Below are 14,575 nucleotides of genomic sequence, written 5' to 3' on the forward strand. Positions count from 1 at the left end.
CGCTCCATTACCCCAAGTGAACAGCCAGAGCGCAGCTATAAAACTTGCGGGTATTTATAACCTGTGCCCGCTGCATATTGACTTCTGATCGCTGGATAAATCATTCATCACGATTTACTGCTTTACTCGCCACCAAACCCGCTGCCGCTTTAAAATGAAAGCAACGGCGTGACGGCGAGTAACTGCTGACTGATAGAATGGTTGCCACAGGGGGAAATATAAGACGTGCTGGAAAAATGCTATATTATATGGTGTGCTTTAACCTCTTCCCTGCCAGGACACCGTTTAACGCAACGCAGTACGCTTCCCAATAACTACAGAGAATCCCTTCCCATTAGCAAGTAATGCAATAGCAGGTTTATAAAGAGAGTTACGTGAGAAGTATTCCGGGGTCAACTTTAACCCCTTCCAAACATCTGCCGTACGGATGGTGTCAGCATATGGTGCGAGCCCAGGTGCCAAGTCCGCTGCGTATGCGGTAGGTGTTGGCTGTGATCGGAGAAAACTCAAATCCCGGCTGTTTAACCATACAGATGTTGCGGTCAGTGGCATTAAAATGACTTGATAGAGTAAGGGGGTCTCCCCTCTGTCTCCTGAACAGCCCCCAGCGATGAGATTATAGGGTGCCATCCGGTTATCACGGTAGCCTGGGGCATTGCCATGGATGTCTTCCTATTAAGCCCTGCCTATGGTAGGGCTTAACAGAATGCATATACATGTACAATATTCTACAATACTGAAGTTCCATATTAGATGGTACTGTTAAATGGTACCACTGAAAAAACACAACTTGTGGTGCAGCTTTCTAATGTGCCTTTTGTTTCAGTTGGCCAGTTTTAAGATCTCTGTTTGCTGTCAGTGAATATTAACCAGCTCTGATCAAGTCTATCAGACACCACTGTGCTGAAACCAATAGATGTCCAGTGATTTGCATTTAGAGGTAAGCAGTTGGCATTCTGGCGTCGCTCTTGTTACCCCCTCCCCAATATAACTACAGTCAGGCTTGGCCGTGACATTTACTGGTCCTCTAACCAATCATTTTCCTGAAGTCTTACCAAAGGAGTTGGACTTGGGAACATTGCTTTAATAGGAGAATTGCTGGATAAACCGCTGCTGGGAGGGTTGATCCTTTTTTCCTTCTGACGCCGGTTACAGAACCAAACACGGATCACCTCCTTCTCCATGTGCAGCTGGTCGGCAATCATGGTGATCTCCTCCGAGGTAGGCTTTTGGTTCTGCGTAAGAAACCAGAGTATTAAAAGTGGTCGAAAAAGCCCTCAATGAATTCCTAGGAGTGTGAAAGGGTTAACCAGATCCTAGAAGAGACTTCCAGTAGCAGGTGTATTTACATGGGCGATATTCCCGCGCGAATATGGACAGATCTCGCACGGGAAAACAACCTGTTCACTTGAAAGGTTTCAAGCACATGAACGATTTTTCGCTCGGACCGCTGGTCTGAGTTTGAGGAATCACTGCATGTCCTGTTCTCGAGCGAACATGGATGGCGTGTCCGTGCGCGGTGTCAGAAGAATTGCGCATAAGAATATCGGGTGTAATTTGCATTGCCTGTGTAAATACACCCTTAGGGCTCTTTCACACGAGCGCATAAACGGCGCGTTTTTATGGCCAACCGATATACACGATATCTGAGGCATTGGTTTCCAATGCATAAGTTCACACGGGAAATATATATACAGCGCGTAAATATGGCAGACTGTGAAGGATGGAACAGACGCGATTGAAATACGCACTGACGCATATATGGCGGGCACAAAGATAGTTCTGGTTCTACTGTTTGCCCAATATATGGTGGCGGCTCCTATGGGAGCTGGACAAAGAAAGGGGGGGGAGAGGTAGTTTACAGGCGTCCAACAGTCCGAAAAGCTTACAGGGGCCTCTATGTAGGTATTGGAAGGCACCCCGAGGATTTTGGCAGAGCGATGGTATTTCGGGGTACAACGTATTGTTTTGCTAAAAAACGTTGCTCCCGGTCGTGTGCATTGGCCGGAAAACACTGGCTGTGAGCGTGGAAAATGGCAGTCCATGCGATTTTACGGCACGGCCGAGAAAATGTGAGAATGCATGCGGCCGTGTGAAAGAGCTATTACACTGCAGCGTTTCTTCTACAGGCGTAGAAGCGCTGGTTGGAACCGGCATCTGGGCCCTCATAGTCATTGGGCTGAGAAGTCCAAGTACTGCCTGCAATCAGTGTAACAGCACCGTTAGGCCGAATTCACAGGGGTGCGTGCATGCGAGTTGCATCTGAGAAACTTGGGAGCAACGTGCATGGGACAGGAGACGGGCGCCCGTCCAAGTGCTCTCCGAGCTGCAGGCCCTATTCTGGTCTTTGAGAAGGTGCAAGAATAGGACATGCGGGGATTCTGCTTCACACGAACCATCACTGTGTGTGAAAAATCGTTCACGTGAATAGCCTATTACGGAGTCTGAAAATATAACCACATGAATTAGCCCCAAAGTAGCAAAGAAAAAAACAAGAACATGCAGAATAACTCCCCCTCCCTATAGGGGGCACTCAGTGCCCATTCTGTGTGCCCTGAAAACTCTTTACCAGCTGAATGTCTGCAAGGAGAATTAATAATATTGTAGATTCCTATTCATTGTATAAAGAAATGGCCTTCAACTATCGTGTATAGTTTCAGCAGCTCACTATTCTTTAAGATCTCTGCTTGTTGTCAGTGAATGAAGACATTCTTTGCATTTAGTTGCCATTTGTTAAAATGTATCCATCTAGAAAAATCCCCGTGGGTGAAACTCAATAGCATCACACATCTATGTCCCATCTGAGCCTTCAGCGCCTACAACCAATACGCTGTAACAAACTCTCACCTGTATGAACAAGACCTGTATGAACTAAAGTTTCCTTTCACTGACTGCAAGCAGAGACCTTTTTCATAAAACAATGATTAACCTTTAGATAAGGTGGAAAAACCTGCTTAATCTTGAAGTTTTCAGCTTTACTTTTAGTACTACACTGATACTTTATAATAAAACCTGATGGCATCATATCCCCTTCTGATTTCTGTCATTGGAGACCTTGTGTTGATCCAAATCACGGTCCATATACACTGAATGGGCACTTAGACATTCCCATCTAGTAGCACGTTGGACCTTCTTTGGTCTTCAGAATAATTCATTGTGGCATCTATCCGCAGGCATCAAGGACCCAGGATATGCCAAGCAAACATCCCGCACACCATTATTCCGCCTCCACCAAACTGAACTGTTACACCTGAGGGTAGCGGATCATCGATTCATGTGGCTTGTGCCAAATCCTGACCTCCCGTGAGCACGGTGCAGTTTTTACTGCCCAGTGAGCCAATTTTGTGCTTTTTAAGCCCACTGAAGTTTGCCTGTTTCTCCTAAATGGCAATGATGCTAGAACTGCTTGACAAGAACCTTCTGGTCGAAACGTTGCCATCATGTCCATGGAGGTATAAAGACTTTTTGGAATTTGCACCTTGAATGCTGTCATGTTTCTCTTCTACGATGCTGGAACTGGTCATCTGTTGTTATAGTCTATGTGTGCTAAGAAATGAGGCGTTGTGCATTCAGAGACGTTAGTTGGAGCATTAGCATTGTATTCGGCTGCAGTTTGCTTGACATCTTCCTCAGACCCCTTTCTGTCAACGAGTTATGTCCACCCCCTTTCGATGGATGTCTTTCCTCGATCACACCATTCTCTGTATACGCTCCACACTGCTGCATGAGAAAACCTGTTGCATACAATGCTGGCCCCGACTAGTCTAGTACTGATGACCCGGCCTCGTTAGATTGCTGGATTTTGCTATCTAATGTGGATTCACACTGAAACGATCCTGAGAAAACTTGCCCATTTGATTTCATGCACTCCAATCTAATTTCTATACAGATAAGCTCTAATTGTAAAAGGACCAGAGTTTCTAATAAAGTGGCCATTCCAAGCTATGTAGGATGTACATGTGGATCCATTCCTTGATTCAAGGTCTCAATGACAGTGAAATCAGAAATGGGCAAGTCCTCCGATCTCAGTGGTGCGGTCACGTCTTGGGCCTATAAAGTCAACGGCTGATATCTCAGGACTGGGGATATTGAAACCATTTTCACAGTTTTAATGACAGGATGGGAGTCATCCCCCCAGTACTGACCTCCAGGAAACTCTTCTCTAAGGCCACGCGTATGTTGGTCTCTATGCTGGTGCGTTTTTTCCTCCTGCGGTTCAGCCCCTCAATCCCGTGACCTGGGGAGTTCATGACGTTGGGGCTCGAAAGAGCAGAATCCGACGTAATATTCTCTGCTTTGCATAAAAAGAAAAAAAAAGAGAAATCTTTTACTCTCAGGGTCTTTATTAGAGTGTCTGGAGGACGCCTTAATAAATATTAATGGCAGACACTCTGTGCTGATCTCTTAAGTTCTAAATCTTCTGCATATACAGTTACAAGACAAAATTCAAACAGCCTGCAGCTACCACTAGGGGGAGCAGAGGCGCTCTATATCATGTAATAGTGTGCAATACTGTATGCTGTATTATTGAGTACAATGTACATACAGTAAGCTCCTCGGCTCCCTCTAGTGGTGGCTGCAGGCAGACAGAATTGTATATGCAATTCAGAGACTGGGGGTCTGGTCAGTCCTCCAGTGCATGGAGCATAGGTCACACAGGCGCACCGCCGCTCCATTCACTTTAATGACAGCGTTGGAAACTACGACGTTCAAGCACTTCAGCAATCACCGGCACGGTCATGGAAGTCAATAGAGCAACAAGGAACAATTTTAATAATGACCTGCTTGTATATCAAGCTCCGACTTAAATATGTGGGAAACAACTACAGGCACATAGCCTCTGGCATCAGAAACATTAGTCCCATAGCAGCAAGTTTATGCAAAGGCGGCTGTGAACCCACCACAACTCTCATCACTGTTCTATATTCTTCCACTGAACATTTGCCCCATCCCGCGGTTCGCCGGCGGTCGCACACTCACCTGCATCATTCAGCCACTTCTCCAGGAGAGGCTTTAATTTGCACATGTTTTTAAAGCTGAGGTTCAAGGCTTCAAAGCGAGAAATAGTAGTTTGGCTAAAGTCATTTCCATAGAGTTTGCCCATAGCAAGCCCCACATCACCCTATGAGAGAAAGGAAAAAACGATGAGTGATAGTCCTAAGTACCATTTGCAATTTATACTAGCGCTCTCCTTGTATAATGGAGAAGGGCCTTTGGGTGTATCCACATGATGCAATATTTAGCATATAATAGTAGCAAAGACCGCTATATGACCACACTGGGAATTAGAACGGCATCCCAAAGAAGGTTGATGCGTTCAGGATTTGCTGTTCTTGTGTTTTTCACAAAACAGACAAACAAAAAAAGTGTATAAAACTCAAAGCCTAAAGATCGAAATAGTAGGGATTTAGAAACGGTTTGATCCCACATAGCAGCACATAGACACCATTAAATGAGTTTTAATGCAAGTATGATTGATGTCCTATTCCAAGGTTACATAAATAAAAATAAACCTGGTTATTTGTATCGCGCCAACTTATTCCGCAGCGCTCTTGGGTAATTTATTTAGCTCACTTGATTTTAACAATCAGTTTTATCAGATGTTCTCTACGGGGAAGTGCTGATAGCATTGTCGTTTGAGCGATTATCTGCTCGTGTAAATGGGCCTTAAGGCAAAATGCAACCTCTACAGCCCCTATAGATCTGCCACAGATTCTGAATCAAGTTAGTGCGACTGCGGGACCATGCTCCGTTATCAGCCCTGATGTGCCTATTTGGCTCAACCGAAACCGCATAATATTACATACATGCTCTACAAGGTCCTGAGAAGTGTCTACTGTATAGGGTCAGACCACAGAGGAGCTTATTTCCCAATTCACATACTACAGTAATAATGAGTTTGGCGCTTTAAGGGAGTGTTCACATGTGACAGATTTTGATGCAGATCTGCACCAAAATCCACAGCACAAAATAGGATTTACGTCCAAATTGCATTAAAATCTGCACCATTGGTCCACATTGCCGATTTTCTATTGCAGAAAATTCACACCAAATCAACCTTAGAGAAAAAAAAAAATAAAAAATTATATATATATATAAAAACCTTCAGTGACATCCATGCAAGCACTGCAATTCTTCATCTTCTGGCCGTATGTAAAGTGCTTCTACCACTTGGTGGAGCCAGCTAACAGACTGGAGGAGACCGAAGCCTCCCATGAACTATCCTGCAGCAGGTGCTTTGAACATCGCTCCTTTGTATGCAGATGGGGCCGGGAGCGGGCATTTAACGCACACCTTTCTGCGATTTCATGGCGGTTCAATTGTTTGACACAGTTAAGGAGTGTAATTAAGACTGCAAAGGTTACGTATTTGCAAGCTGTTTTTAGGAGTATTAACCTTTAAGCCTGAAATGCTACATTTGTGAGCAGAGAAGTGAGCAGTACCGCACCACTGTAAGAGCGGGGGCCTGCTGAGAAAAATACGGCAGCTTTTAAACTAAAGGGCAAGGAAGATGGTACCCTTTATTAAACGATGCCTCCTTATACAGGGATGATAGAGACATTGGGATGGTAAGTGGGTACCCTGCCGGGATGAGGTGCACATTACTACCTCCCCACGCACTTTGCCGTTACCTGAGTGAATCCAAGTTTGATGCGCCTTTGTTTAAAAGTCTTTGCAAACTGTTCGAGCTCCTCCAGGTCACTGGGTTCCTCCAGGCTCGGAGTGTCGATTCGCTTTGGTGTTGTCTGGCTCTGTGGAAGATGTTGTACAGGGGTCGCAGCTACTGTGCGAGTGGGGGTTGCTGGCTGTAAAAAGGTTAAAAAAAGATGAGGATCTTCTTTTTGCTCTCCGAAACCAATGTGTAACCAAGAATTGACTAAAATGACTAATCTAGGATATGCTCACTTACAGTATGAATAGTGATGAGCGAACTTGTCAAAAGTTTAGTTCCACCGCTTCAACGAATTTAGGCGAGAAATTCAGTTCAGTCCGAATTAGTTCAAAAAGAACCGGAACTTTACCAATACCCCTAACACTGTTTAAGAGTCATACAAGGCCATGTATAACACAATTAGTTCGTTAAGGCAAAGTTGGGGGGAGGAAGGCAAAGTTGGGGGGAGGAAGGCAAAGTTGGGGGGAGGAAGGCAAAGTTGGGGGGAGGAAGGCGGAGAGGGGGGAGGAAGGCGGAGAGGGGGGAGGAAGGCGGAGAGGGGGGAGGAAGGCGGAGAGGGGGGAGGAAGGCGGAGAGGGGGGAGGAAGGCGGAGAGGGGGGAGGAAGGCGGAGAGGGGGGAGGAAGGCGGAGAGGGGGGAGGAAGGCGGAGAGGGGGGAGGAAGGCGGAGAGGGGGGAGGAAGGCGGAGAGGGGGGAGGAAGGCGGAGAGGGGGGAGGAAGGCGGAGAGGGGGGAGGAAGGCGGAGAGGGGGGAGGAAGGCGGAGAGGGGGGAGGAAGGCGGAGAGGGGGGAGGAAGGCGGAGAGGGGGGAGGAAGGCGGAGAGGGGGGAGGAAGGCGGAGAGGGGGGAGGAAGGCGGAGAGGGGGGAGGAAGGCGGAGAGGGGGGAGGAAGGCGGAGAGGGGGGAGGAAGGCGGAGAGGGGGGAGGAAGGCGGAGAGGGGGGAGGAAGGCGGAGAGGGGGGAGGAAGGCGGAGAGGGGGGAGGAAGGCGGAGAGGGGGGAGGAAGGCGGAGAGGGGGGAGGAAGGCGGAGAGGGGGGAGGAAGGCGGAGAGGGGGGAGGAAGGCGGAGAGGGGGGAGGAAGGCGGAGAGGGGGGAGGAAGGCGGAGAGGGGGGAGGAAGAGGGAGGAAGGCGGAGAGGGGGAGGAAGGCGGAGAGGAAAAGGGAGAGAAGAAGGGAAAGTAAAAGAGGAAGATGAATAAGAATGGGAAACAGAAGCAGGATGAGGAAAATGAGCAGGTCAAGGAGAAGGGAAAAAAAGAAGAAAAAGGGAAATGAGAGGAAGGGAGGGTGAAGATGGGAAAGTAGAAGAGGAAAAGAAGCACTTTAGATGGTTCAGATGAGACAGACTGCACGAGGTTTGGGTTTGCACTGAACTTAACTTTTAGCAAAAATCAACCCAAAACCAGGTTCGACTTTTTTGGTTGGCACAGCGCTACTTATGGACATACCACAATGACTCTATGCATCTGATACACCGTATGGAGAACAATATGTCATTTGGCAAAACTAATAGTGCAATCACCGTGTGTTATCCATAACCTTCCACACGACTGCAGATGAACCTAATGCATTATCCTTAGACATTGTGAAAGCGCAAACCATGTAGCCCAAACGTCAAACTCAGCTCTGCTACATTTTTTATTACAGCTGCAGATATTTTAAGTGTCCGGGGAAGGACCCGGCCTGCTATTGTATAGTATTGAGGCCGCTGCTCAGTCATGAACAAGCTTATGTTGTAGCAGAGTTTGCACTACACAGCAATGCATATATTGCAGTAACATGCTGTACATTCTAACTGCTGGGTACAGGGGCACAATGCTGCAGTAATGAAAAAGGAAGGGGGGGTGAGGGTTGGCGCTGACCTGTGAGGTGAGGGTGATGCTTGGTTGAGACTGCAGGAGGTTGGCTTGGCTTTGCTGAGGTAGCTGTGTTAAGAGATTCTGTGCCTGCAGGAGGCCTGTGAGAGAGAGGAGGAACGGTAAGAAAACAGCACAGTAGATCCGGCGCTCAGCTTCTCATTATATTCCTGAGCCATCGCTACAAAAGCAAACAACAAACCTCTAAAGGAAAATAGTCCCTAAAAAGCATCGCTTAAGAACGCACTGTGGCCGCCATATTACCGGAGAGGCTGAGGGGTTGATTAAAGGGCCTCACTTTCTACGCGGTCGCTGATCCTCTGTGAAATCTTGAGTGATCACCCTATACGGGAAACCGATGCCAGTGACAACCAGGGGCAGCCATGCCAGTGCTCACATAGGTTGTCACTCAGCTTTCCATCGGCCTAGACTAGCAGAGAAATGCCACCATAATGTAACAGGGCAGCGGTGAGAATACCTTCCGGTCACCGCTGCTCTGTTATAATCGCCTCCAGCATCCAAGTCCCGCTGCTCCTCCGTGTCTGCAGCGGTACAGACACGTGGAAGGCGGTGGGGATCATAACAGAGGACAGAGCTGGGGAAGAAGAAGAGAGCCGGGAGAAAGGAGCAGTGGCGGTCAGGAATGGCGCACATCACAAGGTGGCGAGGGGGCCTCCTGTTTTGGGCGATGGTTCATAACTGCGACCCATGCAGCCCCTGCATCTGTGCTCCATCTCACGTGTTGATCCTCTTGCCAATCGCACTGATTTCCTCGTTCCAATAGGCATGCGCGGGATTTGCAGAGACCCTGCTGGCGATGTAGCAGCGGGGCAGATTTCAACGAAGAGAGATAGGTACGACAGCTAGATTACATCTGCATCCTGTGGATTACTTGGCAAACAACAGGAGGAAGACTACTTCTGAGGAAACTTCAGTGGGGCACAGGGGGGTCAGACTTTCAAAGTGTAAGTTTGTTAAGGGTCATTTATATGGGACGATTATCGAGTAAAATTTGTGTAAATGAACGTAAATGCACGATAATCATTCCGTCTAAATGTAAACCCGTCGTTTACTATTCGTTTGTCGCTCACTTTCAACCAGCGTAAAAAAGTCATCGCTGGTTCGCTCACTTCTTGCTGCGTGTAAACGCTCCCCCCTCAGCACTCCTCACAGAATGTGAAGCGCTGAGCGAGAAGCCAGCAAGAACTCGGCAGCGGTCTGCCTGTCAAAACGCTCTGCGCGTTCGCTAACAGCTCGCGGTGACGTCACCCATTCGTGCAGACGTTTAGCCGATAGTCATCCCGTGTAAGTGATGCGTTACCTTGTTGCCCCTGTGGCGTCTGTGAGATGATGAATTGCGCTGGCGGCAGGTTGGTCGTTGGATGCACCAATACAAATTGCTGCAGGTTAAGATTTTGTTGCTGAAGTTGCTGCAACTGTTGCAGATCCTGGAAAAAATACTACTATGCGATCAGATGTATTTTGTTAGTGTTTTTATAAAAGAAGCACAAGCTGCATGAAAACATTCTGCATACTGACCGGTGCAATCTGTAGTGGCTGGGGGAAAGGGATCTGTGTCACTGGAGTAGCAGCAGAGGCTGAGATGGTGGCGCCAGCGGCACCATGCTGCTGGCTGGCGGAGTGCTGTACGGCGGCTGCCAGCAGCTGTGCCTGCGCCTGTTGTAGGAGCAACTGTTGCTGAGTCGGCGTCAGTGTTAACTGCAAAAAGGAGAACAAAAGGCCATGAATGAACAGATATGTAGTAAAGGAGGCAAGCAATAAAAAGGAGACAACACAAGGTTCAGTTGCACTACAACTACAATAATGTCTATTGGGAAAAAACCTGTAGGGCGGATTTTTTTAAAGACATACAGAAATTCCTGCGTTTTTCATTGTAGATTTAGGCCTCATGTCCACGGGGCAAAATTGATTTGTGTAATCCGCAGTTCAATATGCCCATAGACATTCATCGGGCATCCGCAGGTAATTAAATACCTGTGGATGTAATTTCCTCCCAGCGTGCGGGTCACACACGCAGGAAACCACTCGCAGTATGCTCCATTTTCTGCATTTTTCCGCATGGACGGCTTCCGCTGCATTCGTGCAGCTGATAAAGCCGGAGATTTAAAGAAAAAAAAAAAAAAACACGAGCGCACCCGCCATGCAGAAGAATGAAGATCCGGCCGCAATGGAGAAGACCCGCACGGCAGCCGGGCAGGTGAGTAAATGTCTTTTTAGGCCTCCCGGCTGCGGGCATGGGGGCACGAGGCCTTACTATTGGGAGTTTTATGGGTTATTTGTGGATTTACGTTGCATTCTAAGTAGAATTGATGTTGATGAAGAAAGTTGACATCCAAAACCTACAACACATACAAAGAACTCAGCGAAGCGTGTTTCTACAGTACCAAAGTTACACTCCGAATGTGATGCCATGTCCGAGTTGTATCATTTTTCCCCAGAGGATTACATGGAGTAAAATTCCAGCAACGAACATTCACTGACGTGCCAAAAGTCATGGGATAGCAGTATACATATGGATTATGAAGTGGCGTTAACTCAGCAGACGGTTTTAAAATGCTGGCACCTGTGTAAGTTGTGAGGAGCTATCTTGTGAGGATGAACCTGGCGCGCTCATGACAAGGCGACGTGGATTATCGGAGATAGTGGGCGCCGGCCGGACCGGACACTATTTCCTAAGCTGCGCAGGCATTTAGCATTCCTTGTTCCACCGTATCACGAAGGCATTACCACTAGAGATGAGCGAACGTACTTGGATAAGCACTACTCGTCCGAGTAATGTGCTTTATCCGAGTACCGCTGTACTCGTCCTGAAAGATTCGGGACGCGCTGCGGAGCGGGGAGCTGCAGGGGAGAGCGGGGAGGAACGGAGGGGAGATCTTTCTCTCCTTCTCTCCCGCCCGCTGTGCCCCGCTCCCCGCTGCGACTCACGTGTCAGCAGCGGAGCGCCCCGAATCTTTCAGGACGAGTACAGCGGTACTCGGATAAGGCACATTACTCGGACGAGTAGTGCTTATCCGAGTACGTTCGCTCATCTCTAATTACCACCCACAGTGCACACGGGCCACCCATGGGTGCTTAATAATGGTGACCAGTAGCGTCTGGCTAGAATTGTCCATGTGAACAGAAATCACATCCACACTCACTGCGGGAGACCCCACACACATATCCCACAGGTGGGAGCAGAGACCCACCATGGTACCTCTGTTAACACCATGACAGTGGACACACAGCTCAACTGGGCTCATGAGGTTGCTAACTGGACCCTAGAGGACCGGCAACATGTGGCTCCGATGAGTCATGGTACCAATTATTTGGGGCGGATGGTAGGGTTTGTGTGTTGGACAGACCCCATAAACAGTTGTCAACTAGGCACTGTGCAGGCTGGTGGTCCTTCTATACTGGTGTAGGGTGAGTCCATTGGTCCGCCTAAACAAGTCACTGGTGCCCATTAGGTTACACTGCTTGGTGACCATTTACAGCCCTTCATGGACTTCATGTAGCCCCACAATGTTGGGATATCTCAGCAGGATATTGCACTGTGCCATCATGCCCGGGTTCCCAGAATCGGTCTGAAGAGTTCCTATGAACAGTGTAGTCTACATGTTCGCCCAACATGATCCCCATTTAATGGAGGTGGTGGAGAGGTCCATTCACACCAGAGATCCTGTACCTACAAATACAATGGAGTTGTGGGTGACCATCCAGACAGCATGGCTCAATATCTCTCCAGACATCTTCTGTACACTTGTGGAATGGATACCATGTCGAATTGCTGCATTTTGCTGGGCGGGCGGGGTCCTACATGACAATTCCTGTCCCATGATTTTTGGCATATTTGGCTGAAAATCTGTCTCCATCATTTCCGGCCCCACAGGAGCACGGCTTGTTACAAGCCATGTACGGGTCTCAGTTGGACATGAACAGGGATGTTTCCATTCACTGACAGAAAGGAGGGATGTTATTAACACATAACACAACGTGCGTGTGGTCTGACGCACCAACTGACTCGTAAGATTCAGCAGTCGCATTAAATACGGAACAATCTAGCACTAGGCCGGCTTCACACGGGCATTTTAGCAAAGTGTTTTGCGCACGCAATACGCATTAATGGGTAAATTCATAACCATATATATTTTTCAAGCGCGTTTCGATCATGTGAGAAAAACCCTACTTTCCCACGCATTTACACACCAAAAGTCCCCATAGAAGTCAATGGGGATGTGCAAAGGAGCGCAAAATACGCTAGAAGGTAAAAAAAACGCATCAGACTAATTAGCCATTTCAATCAATGCCCAAGTTTTTGCCATGTGCGTATGCATATATCTTGTGTGCAGAAAAAGTACAGCAAAATATAGCACTGCGCGCGCAAAAAAGCGTCGTCCATTCCTCCAAATCACTATGCTCATGCGTGAGCAAATACACATTCGCTTGTGTGAATCTGGCCGTAGTGTGGGGAGGGGCTCTGTGGCTGATTGGCACTTCACCAATCTCATTTGCTGATAAATCCAGACTCAGTTCCCGCAGGTGATGAGGCGGCACGCGCCCCTGACCTCTTGCCACTTCCAAAGTTAATTGTTTTCTGGAGCCGAAGCCAAACCCTGATTAATTCATAGTGCCGTTATGCCTGATTGGCCATTCTAATCGTGTGCCGGCGACGGCTCTGCTAAAACATCGCTGCCTATTAAAAACCCAAATCCATTGAAAAGTTAATGCATTACTGGAGATTTCATCGCTTTTCCTTCCACGGCCAAATGTTTTTGAGAGGCGCTTTGATTCTGCACATAATGCGATACAGTATTATCCTTTTTCAGGGTTTTTGTGTTATTTGTATGCTTACAATGGATTGAGTGCATCAGATAATAAAGTGCTAAGAGGCTGCTGGGGCGTAAAGCTACCACAGATATACGAGCTGTAACAAATGGTTGTGGTGAAAACCAGGCATGGGATATAGCTTCCACCCAATGACTTCTAATCACTAAATCCAGTCATTCAGCCGATGAACATTTGTCTATCCTGGAGCCCCAAACTGGTAGCCCTCCAGCTGTTGCAAACTACAACACAACATACCTGAGCTTGTAACATGTCAGGGGCCACAGGCCTATGCTATCCAGTCAAAAGTAAATCGGACACCTGAACAAGAATCAAAACGTAGTCTTTATTTCCATATGGTAATACTTAGTGGGGCTCCTCTGGACCGAATGACATCAGATACTCTCCGCCGGCATACTTTCTACTGACACTTTAGCTAGTATTTCCCTCCATTCATCCTGCAAAGGTCTGCGAGTTCTGTCAAATAAGATAGAAGCTGTTCATATTTTCAGACCCAACGTTCCAGTTAATCTGAAACATGCTCAGGTTGGAAATCTGTGCAGGCCAGTCCAATCATGGAACATCTACATCCTCAAATTAACGAAAAACGGTGTTGGATTTGTGACGAGGCACAATCTCTTGTTGGAAGTATTATTGATCATTCCCAGAGTATTCCCACATTGTTGGCAGCACGTTATTGTCTAGACAGTCAAGGTACACCTCCGTAATGATGACTCTTACCACTACAACCAACGGGCAGAGTGCCACCTCCACCATACTTAACTGTTGGCACAACACACTCAGGCTCCTCCATACCCAGTACAGCCATCTGATATGAAGATGGAGTAAAGAGATTAGTCACCCAATACGATGTTCTTTCATTTCTCAACTGCCCAATGAGGACGTTCCTCGCACCATTATAGACGGACTGATGTATTATAATTCAGGATGTACGGCTTGTGTGCAACGGTATAACCCATATATCCAATAGTGTGCAGTTGCCATCACAAACTATGCCCGACACTTCCAAGGGTCTACATCTTATGTAGCAGGGTTTAGGACGTGTAACATCCTAATATGATCCATTCTACTGATAGGGGTGTCCAAATCCTTTGGTAGGATAGTGTATCCCATGCCCAATATGAACAGAGCCACAGAGAGAGGGTTTATACCTACAATTAGGGATCCATAGTGAATGCAGAAGTTGGATCTGCAA

At 47.5% G+C, this 14,575-nt stretch overlaps 1 protein-coding gene across 7 annotated transcripts in view; it reads right to left on the reverse strand.

Moving 5' to 3' along the window:
- POU2F1 (POU class 2 homeobox 1) overlaps window positions 1-14,575 on the reverse strand; it is a 147,797-nt gene that overhangs the window by 22,502 nt on the left and 110,720 nt on the right. For 4 of the 7 annotated variants that reach the window (XM_066599380.1, XM_066599378.1, XM_066599379.1 and 1 more), the window contains 7 exons: window positions 10,069-10,248; window positions 9,851-9,989; window positions 8,536-8,630; window positions 6,633-6,806; window positions 4,981-5,122; window positions 4,146-4,294; window positions 1,056-1,235 (listed from right to left, as the gene is read on the reverse strand). In XM_066599380.1, the coding sequence (XP_066455477.1) occupies window positions 1,056-1,235; window positions 4,146-4,294; window positions 4,981-5,122; window positions 6,633-6,806; window positions 8,536-8,630; window positions 9,851-9,989; window positions 10,069-10,248 (1,059 nt within the window). The remainder of the gene's footprint in view (window positions 1-1,055; window positions 1,236-4,145; window positions 4,295-4,980; window positions 5,123-6,632; window positions 6,807-8,535; window positions 8,631-9,850; window positions 9,990-10,068; window positions 10,249-14,575) is intronic. The other 3 variants (XM_066599377.1, XM_066599376.1, XM_066599375.1) reach the window with 3 other exon arrangements.

This window comes from Eleutherodactylus coqui, chromosome 4, assembly GCF_035609145.1.
Source record: "Eleutherodactylus coqui strain aEleCoq1 chromosome 4, aEleCoq1.hap1, whole genome shotgun sequence".
Classification (NCBI taxonomy): Eukaryota; Metazoa; Chordata; class Amphibia; order Anura; family Eleutherodactylidae; genus Eleutherodactylus; species Eleutherodactylus coqui.